General features: G+C 40.6%; 1 protein-coding gene across 1 annotated transcript in view; it reads right to left on the bottom strand.

Moving 5' to 3' along the window:
• Positions 1–26352, bottom strand: part of TPH2 (tryptophan hydroxylase 2) — a 92000-nt gene that overhangs the window by 52694 nt on the left and 12954 nt on the right. Inside the window, exons 6-7 of the mRNA XM_050749279.1 lie at positions 7888–8084; positions 1148–1283 (exon numbers count right to left, since the gene is read on the bottom strand). Coding sequence (XP_050605236.1) covers positions 1148–1283; positions 7888–8084 — 333 coding nt within the window. The remainder of the gene's footprint in view (positions 1–1147; positions 1284–7887; positions 8085–26352) is intronic.

Raw genomic sequence — 26352 nt, 5'->3', positions numbered from 1 at the left:
GAGCCCAGGAAGGCAAAAGAACCCCAGAGCTCCCAGCCTCAGGGTCTCTGCTTTTGCTGTTCTCTCGGCCTGAAATTCTCTACCCCATCATATACACATTCAAGTCTTTGCTCAGATGTTGTTTACCAAGAAGCTGTACTGACCCAATCCAAAAAAACAGCACCCAGGACGCTCTGTCTCCTCCCCATGCTCTCTTTGTCTTCACAGCACTTATTAGCTCTTTATGGAAGCACTTACACCTGACACCATATTACCTATCTGTCTGTCTGTATGCTAACCATTGTCTTCACCATTCACCTGGAAGGGCAGGAATGCTGTCTCATTCCCAGACAATCCAAGCATGTAGTTGTCTCCCAGTAAATACTTGTTACATATTTTAAAGCACTCAAAGAAATATGATACAGGGCATTTCACACTTGGAGACTGTGCAATCCCATGTGTGATTAGGCCAAATGATTAACATGTGGGTGTTCCCAGCTTACTCCTGCTTCCTACCCATGTCAGAGCAGTATAGCATCACCTCTTAGCTTCTCTCCCCACTCCCAGCTTACCCATTGTCCAGGAGAGAATGGATAAAAGCCCCAAAGGAAAACTGACAGAACCAGAGCAGAATCACAAACCTCATCTATATCTGGAGGTGACGGGCAGGACTAGAGAAGTGGTCAAGAAACTAAAATGGCAGGCAGAGCAAAGCACAGAGTTCTGAGTTTGGAGGTGATGAAAGAGATGAGAGGGGATTAGTAATGAGTTGCTATGGTGTGTGGACATGAACCTCCTTCACACGAAAGAGGCCTCCTAATGAGAGAGCCTCACATGTTCTGACCATGTGTTAGTGTCTACTTTACACTTCTGTGCCTTCTCTTCCCCATCAGAAATGGAGATCTGGCCAAGCAGATGGCTCAGTGTTGGGGTAAAGCTAGAGCAATGAGCCAGAGCTGGAATATCAGGAACCCCCACGGACCCAGCTGAGGAGTCTGAACCTTCAGTGAGCCCTTTTTTCTTTAGGTGAGTGATGTGACTGTCACTGACTCAAAGAAATTAGTTTGGAAGTAAAACAGGGCCTAAGTCATTTTCAAGTAAAGGGATCATTGACCACTTTGTGGTGTGGTGGTCTCTGTCCGGCCTGGGCTTTAATGTAGGTACTCACGGTTCCGGGGTGTAGAGGGGATCTGAGCCATGCCGGATGTACTGGGTACAGTGGAACACTCTGTAGGCCAGTCCCGCCAGAAAGTCTCGTGGGCTCAGGTATCCAGCCACCGGCCTCACGGTGAAGCCAGACCTTTCTAAAAAGGCAACAGAAAGAGCCAACTAAATATTAACCCAGAAAGACTTGAAGGCCCAAGCAGAAGCTTCTGTGATTTATAAGGAAGATCCAGAAACAAAGTAATCAAGGTCATAAACCTCTTGACAACTGAATGACATATACTGTTAACAGCTATCATGTTTGGTGCTTCTGATGACTAAAATCACTCTCAAATGATGGTTTCCAGGAGAACAAGACATTCAAAAAAATGAAAAGAAGGGTGAAAAAAGTATTTAGAGATTTAAATTCAGAAGCCCAATTAGGATAAGAAATCTCAGAAATCAGGTGTTGTGTGGTTCCACATCACCTGGTATCTTTCTAAGAGACCTTCCTAGGGATCTCTTCTGTGTGCATGTGTTCAGTGACACACAGCCAAGCACCCACTTCACTAGCATCTTCAAATCAGTTCACACTGAGGCTTTCTATTGCCCATACCCGCTAACTCCTTCATTCTATATTGTTTTCTTTGATGTTATATTAATTATCATGATTTAAAGAGGTACACCAAAGCCCTACATGCTCTATTGGTTTATGGTAAGAGGAAACAAAGTAAGAATACAATAAAGTCTATAAAACTGTCCTATACCACTAATTCAATTAGTTGTGAGTGTTCTCAGTCTAAGGGTTACATAATGTTTTCTTCTCAGGAAGGCCCAGAAAACTTACAATAGAAGGGCTATTCTTTTTTTTTTTTTTTCTTTCCAAATACACATTTTATTAAATTGTTGTATAAAGTCATGCATTGCTTAATGATGGCGATACATTCTAGGAAATGCATTATTAGGTGATTTTGTTGTTGTGTAAATCTCATAGAGTGTACTTACAGAAACTTAGATGGTACAGCCTACTTCTAGGCTACAAATCGTTTCAACACATTACTATACTGAATACTGTAGGCAATTGTAACACATTAGTAAGTATTTGTATCTCTAAACATATCTAAACATAGAAAAGGTATGGTGAAAATACAGTATTATAATCTGATAAGATCACCACTATGCATATGGTCTATTGTTGACTGAAAAGTCTATATGTGGTACATGACTATTTTTAAATAGCTGCTTTATGCTCTGTTCTCTTCTCACAAGAGCAGTTCTATTTTTAATATAAATTGTATATATTTAAGATGTATAACTTTATGTTTTGATACATGCGTACAGTAAGTCCTCAACGTCGTCAAACGGTTCTTAGAAATTGCGTCTTTAAGTGAAATGACATAAAGCAGTGCCCAGAATAATATCATTTCCTTCAACATTGTACTGTCATAATGTTGATGAGGGGAAAAATTGGTTTTGTTATACATCGTTTCACTTTAAGCCACAGTTTTCAAGAACCTATCAATGACATCAAGTGAGGACTTACTGTAATAACGAAATGATTACCACATTCAAGTTCATTAATATATCTTTCTTCTCATATAGTTATATGTGCACATGTGTGTGTGTGTATGTGTCTGTGTGTGTGTGTGTGGTAAGAGCACATAAAATTTAGTAACAAATTTCCCTTATGTAATATGGTATTATTAACTATAGTCCTCATGCTATTCATTAAATCTCTGGATTACTGGGCACTGTGGCTCACACTTGTAATCCCAGCACTTTAGGAAGCCAAGGTGGGTGGATGGTATGGTTTGATGCCAGGAGTTCGAGACTAACCTGGGCAACATGGCAAAACTTCGTCTCTACTAAAAATAAAAAAATTAGCTGGCATAGGCAGCACGCACCTGTAGTCCCAGCTACTCGGGGAACACAGGCAAGGCACAAGAATTGCTTGAGCATAGGAGGTGGAGGCTGCAATTAGCGGAGCTTGCGCCACTGCACCCCAGCCTGGGCAGCAGAACAAGACTCTGTCTAAAAAAATAATAATTATAAAAAAAAGATCTCTAGACTTATTCATCCTATCTAACTGCAACTTTGTACTCTTTGACCAATATCTCCCCCACTTACCCCATCTCCTGCCCCTTGTAACCACTGTTCTATTCTTTGCTTCTGTGTATTTAACTTTTCCAAATTCCACATATGAGATGATGCAGTATTTTTCTTTCTGTGTCTGGCTTGCTTCACTTAGCATAATGTTCTGGAAGGCTATTCTTATCCCTGATTCTAGCATTGTAAAGGTTCCCATTCTGAAAACTTGAACTCATTAGGAGAGTACCACACAATGGTTGAAAATGATCTTAAGAGGCAAGAACCAACTAAGCTTATAAAACAGGCCCATCCTGGGATTTCTGGTACCTGCTGGAAATAACCTGTTCTCAGGCATCCTCAGACCCATAATTTGAACAGCACTATGCTCATTCCAAAAGCCTTCACTTTGGATTATTCCCTGGTGAATATCAAAAAGATAAGTGTATTTTCTTCTTTTTCCATATTACATCAATTAAGCCAGTATATCCCACATGTGGGACATATATAACAGTACACAGAGGAACATTTTTTATTTTAATAGTTACGTATTTTATTTTTATGTGAATTAAAAAATATATAAAACCATGACATCAAGAACTTTGTAGATACCATTGCTTTAAAAGTTTCTGTTTTAAATAAATTAGGTATTTTAAAAGTGAGTCAATGAAATTATATAAGGACACCTATACTTAAATCATACTATCTACATGCCAGTGTGTGATACAAACTAGGCGATATATCCAGTTCACCAAGGGTTGTGGAAAACAATAATAAAAGAAATAGCTAAGACTCTGCTATGCTTAATGTGTGTTAGGCACATTAGGCCTTTAAGGTATATCAATTAATTTCTCCTCCCAACCACCTTGTGAGGTAGATAAAATTACTATCTCCATTGACAGAGGAGGAAACAGAGACACAGAAAGGTTAAGGTGACTCTTCTAAGGTCACATAGCTAGGAAGGGGCAGAGTGGGGACTCAAGCCCTGACATTCTACATCCAGGGTCTATGGTCCAAGCCACTAGACCATACTGCCTCTCATAAGAATATTAATTGGGGGAGCAAATATGGCAATATTTATGAGGTGATATTCTAACTATTGGGGTTTGGGGAACAATGCAGTAAAAAACCATCTCCATATAAGGAGCTCTTGGTAAAGAGGTAACATGCATATAGCTCTGTGGGAAACAAAGAAGAACGAGACAGGCGAATACAGTCTAGTTAAACAACAACGTAAGGCATGATGTAATTAGGTGTTAATTAAGTGATACTGATCCGTAGTTCTCAATCTCTTTTCCTCAATAACAAACATAGTAGATGATGTTCACACATAACACAGAATGAAATCAGAGTGGGAGAGATCATGGTGGCTGCTACGATCAAGATTCATGAAGGAGGCAGGATTTGCTGTGAGTCCTGAAGAACAGGTAGAATTTGAGTAGGTGGAGAAGAGATGAAATTTTCTAGTAAGGAACAGAGTTTCAGCAAAGGTAAAGAGAGCCCACAGCAAGGGCAGAGGGTTTGTACAGGGCAGTTGCAGCAGGAAACTAACTTGGAAACCTGGGTCAGGGCCTCGGATTGAGGCTGAGCTGTTCAAACTTGAGCGTGTAAAACAGAGATCAGTAAACTATCACATGCAGGCCAAATCCAGCCCACTGCCTGTTTTTGCACACCCCGTAAGTGAGAATAGTTTTGTTTGTTAGTTTTGAGACAGAGTCTCACTCTATCACCCAGACTGGAGTGCAGTGGCACGATCTCGGCTCACTACAACTTCTGCCTCCCAAGTTCAAGCGATTCTCGTGCCTCAGCCCCACAACTAGCTGGGACTGCAGGCGTCCTGCAGACCCAGTAGCTGCGACTACAGAAAATACAAAAATTTTTGTATTTTCAGTAGAGACAGGGTTTCGCCATGTTGGCCAGGCTGGTCTCGAACTCCTGACCTCAAGTGATCCACCGGCCTTGGCCTCCCAAAGTGCTGGGATTACAGGCGTGAGCCACCACACCCAGCCAGTTTTTATATTTTTTAACAGACACATTTAAATGGCTATAAAAGTACCTATGTAATAGCCTTGATTTTGCCTCTTGGCCCAAAAAGCCTAAAATATTTACCATCTGGCCTTTTACAAAACAAGTTTGCCAGTCCCAGTGAAAACAAGAGGGAGCCAATGATAGTTTCTTTTTTTTTTTTTTTTTTTTTTTTTTTTTGAGACAGAGTCTCGCTCTGTCGCCCAGGCTGGAGTGCAGTGGCGCCATCTCAGCTCACTGCAAGCTCCACCTCCCGGGTTCCCGCCATTCTCCTGCCTCAGGCTCCCGAGTAGCTGGAACTACAGGCACCCGCCACCTCACCCGGCTAGATTTTTGTATTTTTTTAGTAGAGGTGGGGTTTCACCGTGTTAGCCAGGATGGTCTCGATCTCCTGACCTCGTGATCCGCCCATCTCGGCCTCCCAAAGTGCTGGGATTACAAACTTGAGCCACCGCGCCCAGCCACCAATGATAGTTTCTGAGCAGAGATGTCAGAAAAAAAGTAATGTTTTGGAAAGTAATGTTTATGGGCAGTGGAGAGTTAAGGGAAGAAAATATAGGCATCAAGGTTATAAAATGATGAGGACCTCAATTTGGGTGGTAGCAGTAGAATGGAAAGAAAAGGACAGATTTACCACATGTCATGAAGCCATAAGTGGCAACAGGGGGAGATTGTGGTAGGCTAAATAATGGCCCCCGAAGGATGCCTACATCTTAATCCCCTGAATCTGTGAGTATGTGACCTTACATGGCAAAAAAGACTTTGCAGATGTTATTAACTTAAGGATCTTGAGATGGAGAGGCTGTCCTAGATTATTTGAGTGGGGCCCATATAATTATAAGAGTCCTTATAAGAGGGAGGCAGGAGGGTCAGAGTCAGAGAAGGAGATGTGACAATGGAAGCAAGAGGTTGGAGTGATGGAAAGGTGAATCCACGAGCCAAGGAGTGCAGGAGGACTCTAGAAGCTGGGAAAGGCCAGGGCACGGAAGCCACCAGAAGGAATGAGCCCTGTCAACACTCTGATTTTAGACTTCTGAGCTCCCGAACTGTGAGATAACTTGTGTTGTTTTAAGTCACAAAGTTTGTGGTAATGTGTTACAGCTATAATTGGACACTAACACAAAGAAGGACTGAGTATGGGATTGGGGGATCAGGTGGGTAGGAATTCAGAGGAGTCCTTATAGGCAAGCCTGAAGAGTGCAGAGAAAACAGTACTGATAGAAACTGGGAAGACAAGCAAGAAAGCAAGTTCCAGGAAAGAGAGCAGGCAATGAAGTTTTTGCTTTTGGAACTATAGCACTTGAAAGAAGAGAGAGAAAAGGGCAGAGAATCCAAGGACTTAAGCACAAGGAAAAACAGAGGAGGAAGCGGGACCACCATGAAACTTTGCCTCTTCCCCCAACCCCTCACAAGCCTATTTCCTAGCTGTTGTTCCAAGGAGGTGTTGTCAGTGAAGGGATCCACGAGAGTGTGAAATGATGTTACTGTATGACTCACTGGGTTCACTAGTGTAACATCCGCAACAAGTACAATCCCTGACACACAAATTATAACATAAAGTATTGATCAATTGGTTAATTGATTGACTAGTTTTGTTACCAGAAAGGGGTCCCATTCCAGACCCCAAGGGAAGATTCTTGGATCTCACGCAAAGAATTGAAAGTGAGTCCATAGAGTAAAGTGAAAGCAAGTTTATTAAGAAAGTAAAGGAATAAAAGAATGACTACTCCATAGGCAGAGCTGTGGAATGGATCACTGGTTGCCCATTTTTATGGTTATTTCTTGATTATATGCTAAACAAGGAGTGGATTATTCATGAGTTTTCCAGGAAAGAGGTGGGCAATTCCCAGAACGGAGGGTTCCTCCCCTTTTTAGGCTATCTAGGATAATTTCTCAACATTGCCATGGCATCTGTAAACTGTCATGGCACTGGCGGGAGTGTCTTTTAGCACGCCAATGCCTTGTGATTAGTGTTTAACGAGTAGTGAGAATGACCAGAGGTCTCTCTCATCGTCATCTTGGTTTAGGTGGGTTTTGGCTGGCTTCTTGACTGCAACCTGTTTTATCAGCAAGGTCTTTATGACCTGTATCTTGTGCTGACCTCCTGTCTCACCCTGTGACTTAGAATGCCTTAACCTCCTGAGAATGCAGCCCAGGGGGTCTCAGCCTTATTTTACCCAGCCCGTATTCAAGATGGAGTTGCTCTGGTCCAAACGCCTCTGACAGTTGCCTGATTTCCCCCAGAGGAAAGTCACTAATATTCAACATTATCCATAAGATTTCATCATTCAGCACATAATTTTTAACAATGCAAAAAAAAAGGCACCTTTGGAGGTCATTTCATACTCATATAGCCCAGCATATCAGCTCCTGGATCAGAAAAAGCTCAGAGCTGAACTTGTAAATATCCTTTGGGCCTTAACATTTACAGCAGCCAGCCACAAAGAGGCTTCAGCAAGCCCCAGAGCTGCAAAAGCAGCTGAGTCCCTGCTCTGCTTCCCACAGGTGGTCACAGCTAATTGTTGGCTCAAAGCCAACTATTTTTTTAAATCACTATTTTTCCTCTTTTGGAAAAAGAGCCATTGCTACAACCTGTGTCCTTGGAAGGCAATTGAGGATATTGACTAATAAGAGGCAGCCTGTGTGAAATCTTACCTTTCAGAAACATGGAGACATCTTCGAGTTGAGGCACATTGTCCTCTCTGTAGCCACAGTATTTAGTCAGCAGAGGGAAGTTTTTCAAATACTCTCGGCAAGCATGAGTGGGATAGAGTTTGGAGAGCTCCCGGAATACAACGCCCCAAGTTTTAGTTTCTTCTTCAGTATACTCCACCCTGGGAATGGGCTGACCACTAGGCAGGAGAGAAGAAAACGAAATGAATCTAGCTTTGAATCACTGAGTTAAGTATTTTCTCACCTCAATACCTATTGCAAGTCAGACCCTGACAAAGTGGAGCACGTGAGCATCTGAAAGGATCCCATTAAGCATTATTTTTTAAAGCAAATGCTAATCTTCTAACGTTGTGCATGTGCATTTGAATTTCCATATAAATTATTTTTTAATCAAGTTATATCTTCACACATCCTTAGAAAAATGTGGTAAGATTTATATTCTTAAACTGAGGTCAGTAACAAGTAATAGTTCTGGGTTGGAAGGAACTGGTTTAGGTACAAAACTATTCTCTGAGAGCATTTTCTGCAAACACCTGACAACAGTAACAAATAAATGTTTTGTCTCTTAAAAATAAAATTGCTTTATGGGTTCTCTCTGTCCCTTGCCCAGACTCACCCCAATCTTCAAGTGTGTAATTTTGAGATTATTTGTTCAATGTCCAAAATGTCTGGGAGATACTGAAAGACTATGCTGAATTTAAAAATGAAAGTTTTGCAAACCAAAAAATAAGGAGCATTCACTGCAGGTCATGCTGAAGGATACATACATTAAGCCCCTCAATTTAGAATGAGATCAGCAAACTTTTTCTATAAAGAGCTAAAAAGTAAATATTTTAGGCTTGTGGGTCACATAGTCTCTGTCACAACTGTTCGATTCTGCCACTATGTCTCAAAAGCAACCATACACAATAACAAATGGATGTAGGTGTATTTTAACAAAACTTTTCTTTATTTGGCCCATAAACTGTAGTGTGCTTATGACTGGTTTAGAATATTGAGACATTGTGCTGGACTGAAGTGGTCACAGAGAGCTTCCTGGAGGAGGCACAACTTGAGCTGACACTTTTTGGCCAGGTAGGACCTGCAGGTTCTGATAAAAAGAAAGTCAGGAGAAACTGGTGCTCTAATATAATAGCAGCCAGCAGCCACAGACAAGGAACATACCTTGTGATGCAACCAGGGATGAAGAGAATACAAACGTGTGCTTTTGTAAGCTATTGCTTGAGGGACTTGAATCTGAATTTAGCCTCTGATTAAGACACCTATTCTGAAACTCAATTAGGATTTGAGAAACCCTCTCTTGACATACTCAACAGCCACCTGCAGCACGCCCTCACTTCCCACCCCGGCCATGCATCAGAAATTCTGCCTCCGCAATTAGCAAATATACACGTACAACATATGGAAGCCCAAACATATACACATAAAACTAGGATTTGTGCCCCTGCAATCTACAAATCCAGCCTATAGCAGGCGGTCACCACAGGAACCCCTGCACAGACAGCAACTGTCACTCAGGGTTGCTGCAGTGAGGGGGGCATCTTCAATGAGCTGGAATGGTTCAGGAGCACCCCGAGGTAGAGAAAAATGAGACAGAGGATGATAACAGGAATAGGCTATCAAACAGATCCCTAGCTGCCTTCCTCCTCCCCAGCCCTCTACCTACTTCAGTGTTCTCGGCAAAATACTTTCTGTTTAAAGTTCGGATCCAAATGGAGTTTCTCCTGCCCCCAAATTATTTTTGTTTAAAAAAAATTAATTGCAGTACATGAGGGATGAGTGAATAACACATACTGAAGAAAAAAACAGAAATTCACATTTACTTTCTCTAAATACCAAGACTAGGTCTTCCACAAACCAAATTAGAACAAGATTAGCCTTGGTTAAATTTGGCTGTTGATAACATAAAAAATTACAACCTGGCAAATATTTTCTGGGAAGATCAAGGCTTCTAAGACCTCGCACCTGTGACGAATGTAGAATGAAAGCTTGAAATGAAAAGACAAAAATAGAAAAGATGGAAGGAAATAAGTAATAAATGGTCTGCCTCTGGTTCCAGAAAATTCAACTAACTCTATTTGAGTTGGGTAAGCCAGTAAACCTAAAAAGGGCTGTGTATGATCAGAAGGTAGGAAAGCAATGAGGCTGGGACAATAAAGGAAATAACAAAAAGCCATTTGAGAAGAATCATTAGGTCAAACTTTTCCCTTCAGTATCAATCTGCAAACATGCAGCATTTCAGAGGGGAGCTGAATATTCAAGAGGCAGAAAGAGATCACGTGTAAATTAGGATAGGAAGAAAGAGTTACATAGGTCTGTTACTTAATAATGAACTTCCAGCCTCACAGTCTTGGAAATATGAGTGGTCGTGTGTGTTGTCAACTGTTCTGTCTGTCTGTCCTGGATAACTTGTCCTGCTCTTTGAGTTAAAAGTTGGTGCAATGTACTGCTGCTACCCTAAACCCAAGTAAGAAGTAAGTCTGCCTCTGGTCATATCAACAGATTTCTCGTACCACTCTAACCCCACACCCCAGGTAATTCTTTAAGGTAAATATTTAAAAATCAATTTGATCACAAAGTAAATACTAGTTTTATCTACTTCATTTCTATTGAAAATATCCAAAATACAGAAAAAAATAAGAAATTTTCCATTTTTCTGTGTAGTTAATATAAGCATACAGTAATGCTGATATTTGAGAGCTTACTATGTGCCAGGCATATGTTTAAGGTTAAGTATTTTTATATGAATTAACCCATTTGATTCTCACAATTCCATGAGGTAGATACTGTTATTATCTCCATTTTATGGATGAGGAAAGTGAGGCTCAGAGAAATTAAGCTGCTTGTCTAAAATCATGGATTCAGGCTTAAAACATAGTCAGTCTAGCTGAAGACTGGCTGTAATCTTAATGGATTAGTATACACAAATTAAATGAAAAATTGTACTCCAGACTGATGGAGTAAAATTGATTTTTTTCACATCCCAACTTATTTTTCACATACCAAACTAAAATAAAGTTTTTGGTGTATATATTCCTATGTAGAAAATTTCATATACAATCATATGTCATCATGATACTAGGATATATTTGTGGATCACAAAGAGTACTTTCATCTTTATTCACTTATTTAAACTTCTCAGTAAGACTGTGAGGTTTTTTCTGGCTCCTCAACAAAATAAACATGTGTTTGGGGCACCAGGAATGCAGGGCACCCACATTTTTTTAGGACTTTGAAATTTGACATTTGGGAAAAAAATCATGGTCATGGGGAAAATGAGAATGTGTTGTATTTCTTTGAATTTGGTATGGGTTAGTGGGTTTTTTGTAAATCATGTAAGAGAGGGGTACCCTGGTCTTTTCAGGGCCTTCGATATATACTTAGGTGTCATCATGCATCTTTCTGTGGGCACATGTTGTAATGTGTATATAACAGAAGTCATATTCCAGCATCCTACAACTCTGCTCTGGTCGAAAACTAAAGTTACGTAAGGACTCCACATCCTACAGAAATTCCCCAGCAGCTGAAGCCAACCATCTCCTTACAGGGCTTGGTGAGAGGCAGCTCAAATTGTCCTACCACCAACAAACTCCTCCTGTACTCACCTGTGCCACACTCTCACCAGACCTCATCCACCAGTGTACTAGGGAATCAGAAATGTTCAGCATTGTGAAGAGGTCCGTGTTTGAGGGAAAGGGCACTTTCTTTCCTCCTCTCAAAGTCAAGACAGCAGGCTGCTCCCTGAGAGCGCACCTGTGAGAAGTGGAGTAGGGCACTTTCTTTCCCAACTGGACCCTTACTGGGCAGCAGGATCCAGGCCCCCAGCTGCTGCCACCACTGCAGAGCAGGGGACTGACAGTCCCTGGGAGAGTGTCTGGAGGCCTGGGAGGATGGTGTACCATGGGGAGCCTAAACATATGTTCTCTGAAATCTAAGGTTCATGTGAACATTAAGTCTAATGCCCAGCAAAATCTAGACATTCATGTGAGACCCAATGCGGTGTGCCTGCGAGAAAGACGGTAAAGTCCCACACCATCCAGTTCTGCTCAGTTCTCAGGAGGCAGAAGACACCACAGTGGTCCCATCACCGTCATGAAGAAGCTCTGAGGGCTGCCCCAGCTATGGTATGTCACTGACAAGGCCAGGGGAGGCAGAGCATACTTCTGCAGCTGTGGAGGTGGGGGAATGGTCTCACCCAAGAAAACTATGAATAACACCATTTCAGCAGAGAACACTCTATCAAAAAGGATTTGTCAGAACCAGGGTGAGTGTGGCCTGAGACCTACTCACACTGACATTCCAGCAAGCATGTAAAAGGGCCTCAGCCTCCTCCCTCCCTCCTCGCAGCCCCCAACTCTAGAAGAAATAGGTCCTAGAGAAGGGAAGGCAAAGTGTCTCAGAACCAGAGAATCCCAAAAAAACACATGCACATCCACACATTCACTCCAAATAACTGCAGGAGAGGGAGGATATACTTTGAATCAAGTTTGAGATTAATATGTTTTAAATGAACAAGACCAGGTCTTAAATACCCAAATGAGACATTACTGATAATTGAAAATGACAGGAAATTAGATGTTGCTAAGGAACTTGCTTCCCAGCAGGAAAATAGAATTCAACCCAATACAGTTGAAAGTAAAGAGTGGGAAAAATAAAACCATTTTGTGTTGCTACAAGATGATACTCCTCAACAGACTAATTATATGTAAATATTATAATTGGATATCTAGAGAGTCTCCTGCATTTTTATGGAGTTAGTTGGGATTACAGTATTCTCAACAACCACCAAAATTATAATTTACAGGTTCTTAATTTACTGGAGAAAAACAAATGGGACTTTCAGTAGTCTCCATTCACTGTAGATTCTGCCCTCTTATCAAAGAAAGGCAAACTAAGATTGTATGAGCATTGATACGGAACCAGCGTTCAGAGACAACAGTACTAGAAAGAAGCTAAAATGGTCACCATGGGGATGTCAACTTGAAAACAGGGAAAACTCCCTGGTGGATTATGTTACTCAGAGATGACTAAGAACTTTCTTTGAAAATATTGAAGGCTGTGGGAGGCATCTGTCTCCCTGTATGGTTAAACTCCACTCTTCCTAGAGACAGGGAGGTGATTCTGAAAAACCAGCTTTGTGCCTACAGAGAAGAGGGAGTGGAAAATGCATAGACAAATCTAGTTGAGGGCAGGTATAGATGTAGTTATTCTGTGTGAGTCCGGAGCTTGTTAGACCAAAGTTGTTTAACAAACACTTAGAAATCCAGGGACATATACCCCACTGAGACTGAAATTGTGGAAGTTCTACAGCCAGATGAATAAGCAACAATGCTTTCATTCTATTTAACTGTTGTTTGATCTTCTCCTTCTCCTCCATCAGGTCCAACAGCAAGCTATGTTTCTTACACATTTTTTTAAATTAGGAGAATTGGAAAATACTCGATTGTGATGTTATATCCTGGCTGCCTCCTAGAATCCTTGCTGCTAGAATTCCTAATATGAGATGCAGTTTCTCAGCTTGTGTTATCTTTAGAGGAACTTCAGTGTGAGGAAGCAATTCACTTATTCACTTGAGGAAGATGTGACAGGCTGCAATTGATAGTATTTACATCAGGATGGCAAGACTGTCTGAAACACAGCACCAATTGTGTTATTTGAAAAGAGCCGGATTTTCTCAGTGGCAAGGACCAAACAGAGCAGAAGATAACAGAGAATTGAGTAAGGGAATGGGAAAATCTGATAGAAACAGTTAAGAATGAACTCATTTACTATTTTATTTCATTACATGTTCCTTAGGGCAGGAAATGCCTCACTTATTCAAGAGATGTTTATCTGCCTGGAATAGACTGTTTCTCTCATCTTTTCTTTCTTTCCCCACCTTTGGTGTTTCTGTCTTGATTGACATTTCTACCTGAGGGTTGCAGAAAACAAATAAGAAGAGATTAAATGCATCAACTTTGGAACTCATTAGCAATTAGCGCTCCTCAGCACGTTCTGCACGTGTATCCCAGAACTTAAAGTATAATAAAATATATATGTAATTTTACTGTGTGTAAACTATACCTTAATTTCTAAAATGTAATTTATGGTGTTGAATCAATAAAACCACAGAATCCTTTAAAAAAAAAAAAAGATTTAGACAGAGCCTTTGAAGAAAGATACTGCATGTTCTCACTTGTAAGTGGGAGCTAAATGATAAGAACTTATGAACACAAAGCAGGAAACCACAGACACTGGGGTCTCCTGAGGGTGGAGGGTAAGAAGAGGGCTAGAAGCAGAAAAGGAAACTATTGAGTACTAGGCTTCACACCTGGGTGATGAAATAATATGTACAACAAAACCCCATGACACGTGTTTACCTATATAACAAACATGTACCCCTAAACCTAAACTAAAAGTAAAAAAAAAAAAAAAAAGAATTCATCATCACAAAATTTATAATTAATTGTTATCAAGCATTTGTTGCACGTCTCACAACTGAGATGTCACACCAGGTGTGTAGAAATTTCAATCAGTAATTGATGACTCTCACTTTTAGCCAGTGACCATAGTGTTGCCTAGTACTACATTAGTTGGTACCACCTTCACGAAATAGTATCATCTGCATCCAGGTGTCTACAGAGTACAGCCAAATACTGAATGAGTATTCAAGAAGATTGCTTATGCCTCTGAGACTGGAAAAATATTGCCAGAATATATATATATATTCTGCATCAACTAAAAATACAAAAATACTAAAAATACTAAAATTAACTGGGCATGGTGGCGTGTGCCTGTAATTCCAGCTACTAGAGAGGCTGAGGCAGGAGAATCGCTTGAACCCAGGAGGTGGAGGTTGTAGTGAGCTAAGATCACGCCGCTGCAACTCAGCCTGGACGACAGAGACTCTGTCTCAAAGCAAAACAACTACATATATATACATACACACACACACACACACATATATATATTCTGAATATTGCCAGAATACTATATATACTAATATATAATATATAATAAGCATATATACTAATATATATGTGTATATATATGCCCAGAATATTGCCAGTATGTATGTGTGTATATATACACACACATATATATATAAAATCCCATTCCATTATCTTCCATTGATTTGCTTTCCCAGGTTTTGAATGAAACTGAGATATATGTGGTTGTTTGGGTATTTTGTGACTCCTGCATAAACACCAGTTGTTGATGCTTTAATTTCTCTGAAATGGTTTCTCCTTTTTGCTTTTTGGGCTTGGTGGGTTTCAACAAGAATTCTCAGCATTTCCAATATGCTGAGATTTCTGTAAAGAGAAGAATAATTTTTTAAAAACCCAAGTCACTTAATTTGAGTGGTCTTGTTTTCAACCTGTGTGTGGTACCACCTGTGTCAAATGCAAGTTGCTAAGCAGATTTTTTTTCTTTTCTTTTCTTTTTTTTTTTTTTTTTGAGACAGAGTCTCATCCTGTCACCCAGTGGCACTATCTCGGCTCACTGCAACTTCTGCCTCTCAGGTTCAAGCAATTCCTCTGCCTCAGCTTCCTGAGTAGCTGACACTATAGGCGCATGCCACTATTCCTGGCTAATTTTTGTATTTTTAGTAGAGACAGGGTTTCACCATATCGGTCAGGCTGGTCTTGAACTCCTGACCTCGTGATCCACCCACCTCAGCTTCCCAAAGAGCTGGGATTACAGGTGTGAGCCATCGTACCTGGCCACTAAGCAGATACTTTAAAAAAGAAAACGTGGTCTCTTGGGCAGTACATATATATACACATACACTAATACATAGTATTAGTATATATATAATATATATGGTTATATATATGATATGTATAATATATAAAATAATCATATATATTATATATATACACACACACACACTAAATGGAGTTAATGATGAATTCTAATTAAGGCTTAACCAGAAAACAAATGTAATTTTTATTTACTGACTTCCAAGAATTCGTAAGAAAAGTCTGGGAATCCTGCATTTGATAAATTAGACTTCAGAATTCAGACCATAAAGGACACTCAATAAATTTATGATAAAATATTATCAGTAATGCCCAGAGGCAAAAAAGCAAAAAGTAAAATATTCAAAATATTATTCTGCTAAATGTGTCTCCCTATTAGGATACACACTTTTTGAAGGCAGAGATTTTTGTTGCTTTGTTCATTTTTGTATCCCTGCTACCCAGGGTGGAGCCTGGAATGCAGAGCTGTTCAGGCCAGGCACGGTGGTTCACATCTGTAATCCCGACACTCTGGGAGGCCAAGGCAGGTGGATCACTTGAGGTCAGGGGTTCAAGACCAGCCTGGCCAACATGGTGAAACCCTGTCTCTACTAAAAATACAAAAATTAACTGGGCATGGTGGCGTGTGCCTGTAATTCCAGTTACCAGAGAGGCTGAGGCAGGAGAATCGCTTGAACCCAGGAGGCAGAAGTTGCAGTGAGCTGAGATCATGCCACTGCAGCTTAGCCTGGATGACAGAGACTCTATCTCAAAACAAAACAAAACAAAAAAATAATATTTGTTGAGTGAGAAAATCAATCAATCGGCCTAAAGCAAAACACAAATTTAAATGTTGGGGAAAAAGTAGTTATACATTAGAGTCTGGCAGATATGTATTTGTCTTGCCTCATATATTTCAATTACTATGCAAAAAGCAAAGATTCAGGATTTTAACAAACTTTCTGGTAACTTCCAATTATTCCTATGTACAATTTACATGCAAGGGTTCCTTTTTGCTAATTTTCTCCATTCAGTTTTCCTGACCCTTGTCTAGACATCATCACTCAGTCATACTTGTAACCAAAATTTTCACCAGGAAAGAAAGCAGCATATGTAAACCCAAAGGGAGAGAAAAGTCCAAACTCAACCAAATACAGAGATGTTTCCTTGGCTGGACATTGTAATGAATGAACTTCAAAAGCATTTTCAAGGCCACAGAGCACAATGATTTAATAATATTTTTTTACAAACAAAAACTCACAAATCAGTACAGCAACTTAACAACCATCTAAAGTATGCCTAAATTTCAAAACACAGTCAAGTCAGCTGACATACGTGGCTTGACGGGGACTCTTCTGTAGAGGAGGTTAGGAGCCCCATGACTGCTAAGCCATGCCATAGAGTAAATATAAAGGCATAAACGCATTGTCAGTTAGTCCCCTAGGCCAGTCAGGTAAAGAGCATTTGCGATCACATATTTTATTTGCTTTTGCAAATGAGTTTTGCGCACATGAATTTTCGTAAATGAGTCTATGGGCCCTAAGGAACTTTCAGATGGGAGCAAACAAAAACGTTAGTTTGCTTTGTTCACATTGTTAATATTGGTGCTGCCTTTACAAGAGACATAATGAAAATAAACTACTGCACCTAGGGAGCCTCAGGGAGAACAAAGATTTAACTCCTAGAAATTATTTGTTTTTATTTGTCCTGTGCACCACAGGATAGGGCTTCCCACCATTTTCTCACCTGGCAGAAAGCCCTCTTCATATTCTAGAGAAGTGATTTTCATCTGCAAAAACTATCATGAAATTAAATATCAACAGCAACAACAATGTATCTAACATCCATCAATATGTGCATGCTCAACATACACAAGGAGCTTGAGCTCAAAGAACTTGATACAGAAAAGAGCTAAAATTCCCAGTCGCCAATAGGAGCTAACAGTCTCGGGCCACTAGAATGAAGAGTCACAGAGGTAGAGTCTCTAAGAGCTACAGATTTAATCAGATACATCTTGCACCTTGTTTGAAAGGGACAGAACACAGTTAACTACTAGGCCCTGATCTTTTTCAGAGTGATAGATGAAGAAGCATGATTATCCTACAGCTCATGGCCCTGTGCAAATTAATAATGGCATTCATTTATTCACCCACCCATTTCACTGTAACAATAACAACACTATAATAGTTCATTACAGGGATTATGTCATATAATGCTTATCTTACAGAGTCAGTAAATGACTATTCATCTCCTCACTTAACTGTTGAAGAAACTGAGGCTTACAAATGTAATAATCTGTCCAAGATCAAACAGCTAGTAAGTAGAATAGTGCGGACTCAGAGGTAGGAAGGCTAGCTCTAGAGTCTCCACTCTTGACCAATACATATCAGTACAATGTACTGAGTACCCAATACGGATCCAGCATCAAGGTTTGGCCTCCGTTTCCTCATTCAAAACAGGGAAGTAAGGCTTCTCACATCGTGAGGATCAAATGAGAGGTCATCTGTAAAACATCCTGGCCGGTGCCTAGTGCCTAATAGGTACTCAATATGGTTGATTCTCTTCCTCCAGGTGTATAAAAATGAATGAAATTTCATCACTTCCCTGCAGGGTTGGGAACAGGTCTGGAGATGACAAAACAGCACTGTTCCATGTAAACCATTCACCTCTCAAGCAGGACCTGTAGAAGTAATTCAAATCCTTCATGTTCATGAAAATCATTTTAAAGTAAAAATACTCATACCTCTTTCCCTGTGAAACACATTAGAATTTGGTGCAACTGTTGTCCTTGTCAGTAAGTGATACAGGACCATACTGCGTTAATGTTTTCCACAGCTGTGGGAGCCACACTATAATCAGACAGCATCCTACTGAGGCATTCACACACATTTAAAAAACCCACCAAGCCCAAAAAGCAAAAAGGAGAAACCTTTTCCAAATCAATTTTCCCTTTTGTCTTTCTTTGCAACTCTCAGGCTCCCTTCCTTTCAGCTCTTGAGCTGCGCTTCAGGTAGGGAGAAACATTTGGCATGAAAATGATTATCCCATAAAGCCTGAAGTCTTTTAAATCCTTATAAGAACTGTGCATTTCAAATCTGCTAAGACTTCTGTAAAGAGAAGGATAACTTTATAAAAACCCAAGTCACTTAATTCGATTGGTCTTGTTTTCAACCTGTGTGTGATACCACCTATGTCAAATGGAAGTTGCTAAGCAGATTTTTTTAAAAAAGAAAAGACGTGGCATCTTGGGCAGAGAAAGATATTTGAATTCTACAAGAGAAGCACTCTAAAAGTCCCTAATATGACCTTCCTCAGAAACTATCCTACTCATCTGGGAAATGACCCCAATACTACAAATATTTGGTTTTGTTCTACTTTTCAATTTACCGCTTCATTTCAGAGAAATTAAAGCATCAACAACTGGTGTTTATGCAGGAGTCACAAAGTACCCAAACAGCCACATATATCTCAGTTTCATTCAAAACCTGGGAAAGCAAATCAATGGAAGATAATGGAATGGGATAAAATTAGCTCAGTCAGGGAGAAAACATATTTGCCTTCTAAGGTGCCTCTTCTCAAAAGGGCAGAGAAAGGAAAAAAATTAAAGCTTGGTTTCACATCACAGTAGAGCCTACAATTCATCAAGGTGACTATCTGTCAATGAAATTGATGAGGAAAACATCATTAATAAGAAAAACTTGCAACCCCCCAGTTAAGTTTTTTCCCTGTTAAGAAAGCATAACCTTCCCTTCCATTCTTCCTCTACCTTCTACTTGTTATGTTTCCAATTAAGATTCGCCTATCTAAAAATAGGTAATGTGGCACTCACAACTCCTGTTAGTAATGTATTCCTTTAAGCTACATTCTGAAACCAAGCAGGATCCATAAATCATGCCTCTTCTCTCATGAAATGAGAAATGCTAAGGTCAACTGAAATTTCTGGAAAGGTGGAGAGGTAGAGCCACCCCAGTTATTTTTCTGCAAGTTGCAATAATTGCAAATGCCTCTTAGGAAAAACTCAGCAGCAGTAATCCCCTAGCTCAGACACAAAGCTAAACTGTCACAGCTCCCTGCAAGCGGAAGAAACCCCAGTACGCTCAGTACTGAGCACTAGGGCGCGAGAGGCAGGGCAGCAAAACAGCTCTACTCCAAGTCTGCAGTCTACTCTTATTGGTCTCTGATCATCCATCTCTTTCTTTTTCTTTGCAGACCTATGGCTGAGTCATCTAGTGAAAGAGGAAACTGAGAAGACCTCCTAAGAAGTGAGATACTGGCTTGGAAATCCAATATGTTCATTCCAAGGCACATCCATTCCATATTTACGTATCTACTCAAATATCTTAAAATGCACTGTATGTTACCAAATCTCAGTCCCAAAGGGCTTTGTTTTGACATCATGTAGTACTTGGCGGTATAAGCAGGAAGAGGAGGGGTAAAAAAAGAAAATGCCCTTCTGTGCTTTGATGAGAAGAGAAGGTTAGCATCACCACCACTGCATGTAACAGGAGAAAATTCTCTGTCTCTCTGATGGAGCTGAGTAGAATATTCACAAGCTCACCCAAATTGAAGGTGCCTGCTGAGCTGGTGATTGCACTTTTCAAATATGCTAGTTCTCTTTTGGAGCTGTTTTGTTTTAGGGTCTCTGTTTAGCTGTGTACTTACACTCAGAGCAAATGAATCACAAAGGGTGCAATTTTATAAATCAAAAAAAATCAAGAAATAAATAGGCTAGCAGCTAGTAAAAATCAGAGTGACACATTCCTGGCAATTAATTTTCAAGCCCCAGCCCAGCTGTGTTTATTTCCATTCATTCTATGTCTCACGAGGGTCAGGCTTTGGGTAGGAGGAGAAGAGCATGGGGCCTGGGAGAGAGGGAAAAATCAGCACATGGAATGGAAACATGCTACTGCCATGCCAGACCCTGGCAGATGTCCCCAACAACCTGCGAGAAACAGCATGGTTTTGCAGTGTCACAGGGTTGGTTTGAGTTCTGAGTCCATAAAGTTCTAAGTATATTGAATACTTACAAGGATTGTGCATTTCAAATATGCTGAGAATTCTGTAAGGAGAATAACTTTTACAAATGGCAAGTCACTTAGTTCTGTCACTGTTATTTCCAGCTTGTGTATGAAACCACCTGTGTCAAGTGGAAGTTGCTAAAGCCACTTTTTTTGTTGTTGTTCAGAAAACAAAAAAGAAAAGGGTGTGGAATTTTGAGCAGACATTTAGATTCTACCAGCGGCATTCTTGAAACCTCTAAAAGTGACCTTACTCAGAAACTATTCTGGCCATCCAGGAAATGACCCTAGAACTACAAATATTTGCTTCAGTTCTACTCTTCAATTTACTGCTCTATTTCCAAGGAATTTGAAGCATCTATACCTGGTGTTTTATGCAAGTGGCACGATCAGCTGTGTAACCTTTAGTAAGTTTCTTAATGTCTCCCTTCCCACAATGTGGCACAGTTGATCTATGAAATTAACAGATACAGCAAGAGTGATGGTGTGTCACTTCCAATGCTAGGTTATAAAAGGCATTATAGATTTTGCCTTGCTCTCTCTCTTGGATCACGTGATTTGGGAGAAGCCAGCTACAATATCTTGAAGATATTCAGGCTGCCTGGTAGAGAGGCCATGTTGCTAAAAACTGAGGCCTCCTGCAAACAGCCCTGTGAGTAACCATATTGGAAGCAGGTCCTCCGGCCCCAGTCAAGCCTTTGGATGATTGCTTCCCTGGTCAACAGTTTGCTTTATGATTAGGGTTCTACATTAGAGTTCCCTAATCTAGAACCCTCCAGCTAGGCTGTTCACAAATTCTTGACACTCAGAAATTATGTGAGATAATAAATGTTTGTTGTTCTAAGGTACTAAATTTGGGGATTATTTTCTATGTAGCAATAACTAATATAGTGTAAAAATCAGACAGAAGTCAGGATTGCACAAAAGCCTTGGCCAAGGGGAGTGGAGATGGCTGGCAACCAAAGGGTAATAAAATGATTTGGAGCATGAGGACAGACAAAAAGAAGAGATCATTTGAAGTGAGAACATAACAATATTATCAAATATTTGTATAGCATGTATAGTGTTCTAAGTTTTGTTACTATATTCGCTCATGTAATCCACATAACAATCCTATAAAGTAGTACTAGAGTTATCCCCATTTTACAGATAAGGAAACTGAGGTACAGAAGATTTAAACAATTTGCCCAGGTCACTCAGTTAGTAAATGGTAAAGCTGGGATTCACCCCAGGCAGTGCAGCTCCAACTTCTGACACTTAACAACTTCACACGCTGCCTCTCGGATCTAAAGAAAAATAGGAAATACAGCCAATGCCTTTATGTTGTCAGCGGTCTGAGTAAACCCCATGCCTTTGGTCTAGAGTGTTTGATTCTTGTTTTAATAAGGATAATAAAGTACATTGTATAGCAATGCCCCACTTACTTCACTTAATCCTTTAAACAAACTCCCAGGAGAGGCAGAAGAGATATTTTAATCTCCACTTTACAGAGGAGAAAAACTGAGGCTGAGCAATGTTAAGGGATAATTTGAATCCCTGAATTCGAAATCAAATGAGTTTTCTTGGCAAATTAAGGAATTTTCCGGCTCTAGGTTAGAGTTGGAAATTCTGACATGCTGAAACTCTCTTGTTTACCTTACCTATTGACAGTTGTAGTTGTCTATTTACATTTCAGATTCCATGGATAAAAATACATAAATCAAAGAGGAAGCAGCCCCGTGAGAAGAACATGAGGTTCATGTGCTACCTTACTTTCAACCAGGAGTAAGTACATTCATAATAAAACACAATCACAATAATATTCAAAATCAATTTAAGCAAACAAGAGTGGCATAATTAAAGCTAGAGCTCAGGGCCTCTTTCCAAAAGAATAAGATGGATTGAAATAACTACCACCATCCCCACGAAAAATATAATTAAATTAAATATGCATGTATATCGTTGAGGAATAATCATTGTAACAGCCCCCAAAAGAAAAATGTGTTTAATTCCAGTCAACTGAAAAAATGTATCATTGATTTTTCCCCCAACAATATAGTAATTGTGAAGTCCACAGAAATGCAGCAAAGTTAATGCTAAGGTTCAAATATGAAGGCACCAAAGACAGAAAACTGGACAGTTTCAGACAAACCTAACAGCTACAACATCGCAGTCACAATTTCCTCTTCCTTCACATGCCATCTGCCCCCCACGCACTTCCATTTCCTCTGAACTGCAAGTCTATATGCACATCACATTATCTAATCATGGAGTACTTTTTTCCTGTTTATACTAGAATTTATTTTATTTGGGCGGGGGAGGAGAGGCGTGATCTGTGTGTTAGACATTCTCTCACAGATGATTTCAGAAACAGTGTCCTCTCAATCCAGGGTGTTCATTCTCAGATCTTCTATGAAGAATGATATTTGCACTAATGAATGTTTCCTGTGCTATTATTGGTGAGGCAATTAGGCCTTCCCACACTCATGTCTGCAGGCGGCTGTGGGCCTCTGGGTAATCAATCATGTTTCTCGGCAGCACTGTCAATCAGAAGCTCGCCTGAGTGGCATCTATTGACAGTTCTCAGCATGCCGGCGCTTTCCCGCTCCCTCTCCTCTTTCGGGCTCATGGTAATACAGACTTTGAGCCTGCTGTTTTTTCATCATAGAGTGGAATTTTTTCATTTTTCTCTGCTTGTGTTTATTCTTCCCCCCTGCTTTATCCTTTCAAGAATATCACAGAAAATATAGTATTCAACACGAATCCCCCAGAGGGCTTCTTGGCTGTGGTTTCAATATATATTATTCTGTATTTCATTTCTTTCCCTTCTCCTTACCTTTAGACACCTCAAACTACATCCTGCCAACCCCTATTACAACCCCAAAATATCCATACTCCATCTTTCTCTGCATTTCTGACCACATGTTTGACTTCTTCTCATTGTCCAGAAAGTCTTAACTAATGATCAGCAGGGAAGGGAATCGAATTGTTCTCCCCATCAGCATGGTCCCTAATTTTATCACCAAACTATATTTGTGAGGACCGCCTATGCCGGATTTTTCAAAACAACCCCAACCTCAAATGATCCATTCCTTGGACAAAGTGGTTCTAAACGTCAGTTTGGAAAATCAGGTTGTTGCACACTTAAATGAGATTATTTGAAGTGATTATGGTATTCACATCATTCTCCTTCATGTACTCAGAAAACCATCAGCACTAGAAAAAGACCTATTTCAATTAGAAACTGCATCCCTGTCTCCTGTAAACTGAAGGGAAACCTTACCTGCTACACGGCAGCCTGGACACAACTGCGAAGGCCCACGTGGAATTTGTCAGTGTCTGTGCCCCACCCCCGCCAGCACCACAGCAGGCACATGAGCCCACAAGTGACACACAGGACTGTCTCTCTCTTATCCATCCTCAAACTCACACTCAGAGAAACCTTAGCAATGACGGCACACAGGGCATTAAGGAATGATCCTTGGCTCTACTTCCCACAAGTCCTGGGTTCGTGCTTTCCTGATTCAACTACCTTTGGTAGGCACCTTCCTTGGTCCATCCACTCACAAGAAGTACTGGCAATCTGTTATTAGTATTTTGGCAGCTTCCCATGTGCAGAAAAAAAAAAGGGAGTGGGGAGGAATATGACTGCTTTTTATGAAATCTCTCTGTAAAGAGGAATGTAGATCAACACAAAATGCTTCTGTATATGCAACAGCCCTTCAATGGGAAACTAAACAGTTTCTTCCAAGAATGTTTTGAGCTACACTATTTGATAAAATGGCACATAAACAATGGTATTAACATCCCTAAAGAAGAAAACAGTAGGTCCACTGGAAATGGAAGACAGCCTGTGGAAAAGGTTGGGGGAGATGTGTTAATAATGTAAGTGACATTTACAATCATTGGTCATGTGTTGGGTTCTGTGTGAGGTACAGCACATGCATTCTCTGTTTTAGTCCTTACTACAACCCTGTGAAATGGGTCCTATTGTTGGGCACACTTCCCAGATGAAACAGCCATGGCACAATGAGGTTGCACACTCAGCTCGGAGCAGTGGAGTGCATACAAGCTGAGACTGTCGGAGTCCAATGCCCCAGTTTTTAAGCCTGCTGTTATCCTGTCTAGTCAGTTTGGTCTCAGCACCATCCAGGGGAGAGGGCTATAATGCCCTGGATTCTAAACTCTGTTAGGTAAATATCCTTTGCTTTGACTCTGTATCCACCAAGTAGCCTAAGGTTATAGTCCAGCCTCCTCTGCTATCATGACTATAAGGATGGTTTTGTGAGTCCTTTGAGGGTTGTTTCTCACTATAAAATGATGAATTGGCCATTTCCTGGCTCTCTTGGCCTCCTGAACATTCAGTTACCAAGAGTCAAGCCCCTTGAACCTTAGCACTCCCAAACCCTCTAAACTGGGTCCAGATCCTGGAATGCCCCAGCTCCATCCAGCCCTCTATTATATAAATGTCCATCAATTTCTCCATTTTCTATTTTTTTTCCCTACAGATATCACACCTTCATTTTACTCTTTAGCTATGCAAAGGTGGCAAATGCAAAATCTTGTTAACCTTTGAGAACCTCGCTTTCCATCATTTTGACTATATGCTCATTTTCTGTCCTCTCCATATAAATATATTTTCTTTAAAACCAAATGACTCCTCATTATCAAAGTTCCATGAAACTAGTTGACTTGTATTCTACTTGTATCATATTCTACTTGTATCACCACATATATTCTACTTGTATCTACTTGTAGATATATTCTACTTGTATCACCACAACATCATATATTCTACTTGTATCACCACAACATCAGCTTGCCTTTGTTTAGCTTTTGAATTCTATCAAGAAGAAATAAGTAACACTTGAGCTAGTCTCTTAGTCTTGGCTCACTGCAACCTCCGCCTCCCAGGTTCAAGCGATTCTCCTGCCTCAGCCTCCCGAGTAGCTGGGATTACAGGCAATTGCCACCACGCCTGGTTAATTTTGTATTTTCAGTAGAGACAGGTTTTCTCCCTGTTGGTCAGGCTGGTCTGGAACTCCTGACCTCAGGTGATTTGCCTGCCTCAGCCTCCCAAAATGCTGGGATTACAGGCGTGAGCCACCGCATCCAGCCGAAATCATGTCATTTTATACACACACACACATACACACACACATATATGAAACATATAGCATCCACATATAAAATACAATTTCTGGCCAAGCACAGTGGCTCACACCTATAATCCCAATAGTTTGGGAGGCCCAGGCAGGAGGATCACTTGAGCCCAGGAGTTTGAGAACAGTCAGGGCAACACAGCAAAACTCTGTCAAAAATACAAAAAGTAAATTTAAAAAATTAGCTGGGCATGGTTGCACATACCCATAGTCCCAGCTACTCTGGAGGCAGACTGAGTGACAAAGCAATCTACTTTATCTAAGGGAAAAGGCTCTGCCAGGCATTGAGCTTCTACCATGTTCTGGCAGGTCATGCTACAAAGAAACTGCCCTGCCCATACCCCCTCTAAGGATCCACCTATACAGTCATGACCTGATTCCACAGAAGAAGCCTGTGGACCAGGGGGAGCCAATCATAAGGCTCACAACCATTATCAGGGCCTGAGGTGAAAACGTGAGCTCAGCTGGTCCGAGTCCTCTCTTGGCAATTTAATCAGGAAACACTGGGAGATGGGGCTAGAGGGGTGGTGGTACTGAGGGTAAGAAGGGAGCCTGAGGTTGGGCTTG

Source organism: Macaca thibetana, chromosome 11 (genome assembly GCF_024542745.1).
Source record: "Macaca thibetana thibetana isolate TM-01 chromosome 11, ASM2454274v1, whole genome shotgun sequence".
In the NCBI taxonomy this organism is placed as follows: Eukaryota; Metazoa; Chordata; class Mammalia; order Primates; family Cercopithecidae; genus Macaca; species Macaca thibetana.
Note: the sequence above shows the minus strand (reverse complement) of the source record. Positions and strands in the feature narration are given on the sequence as shown.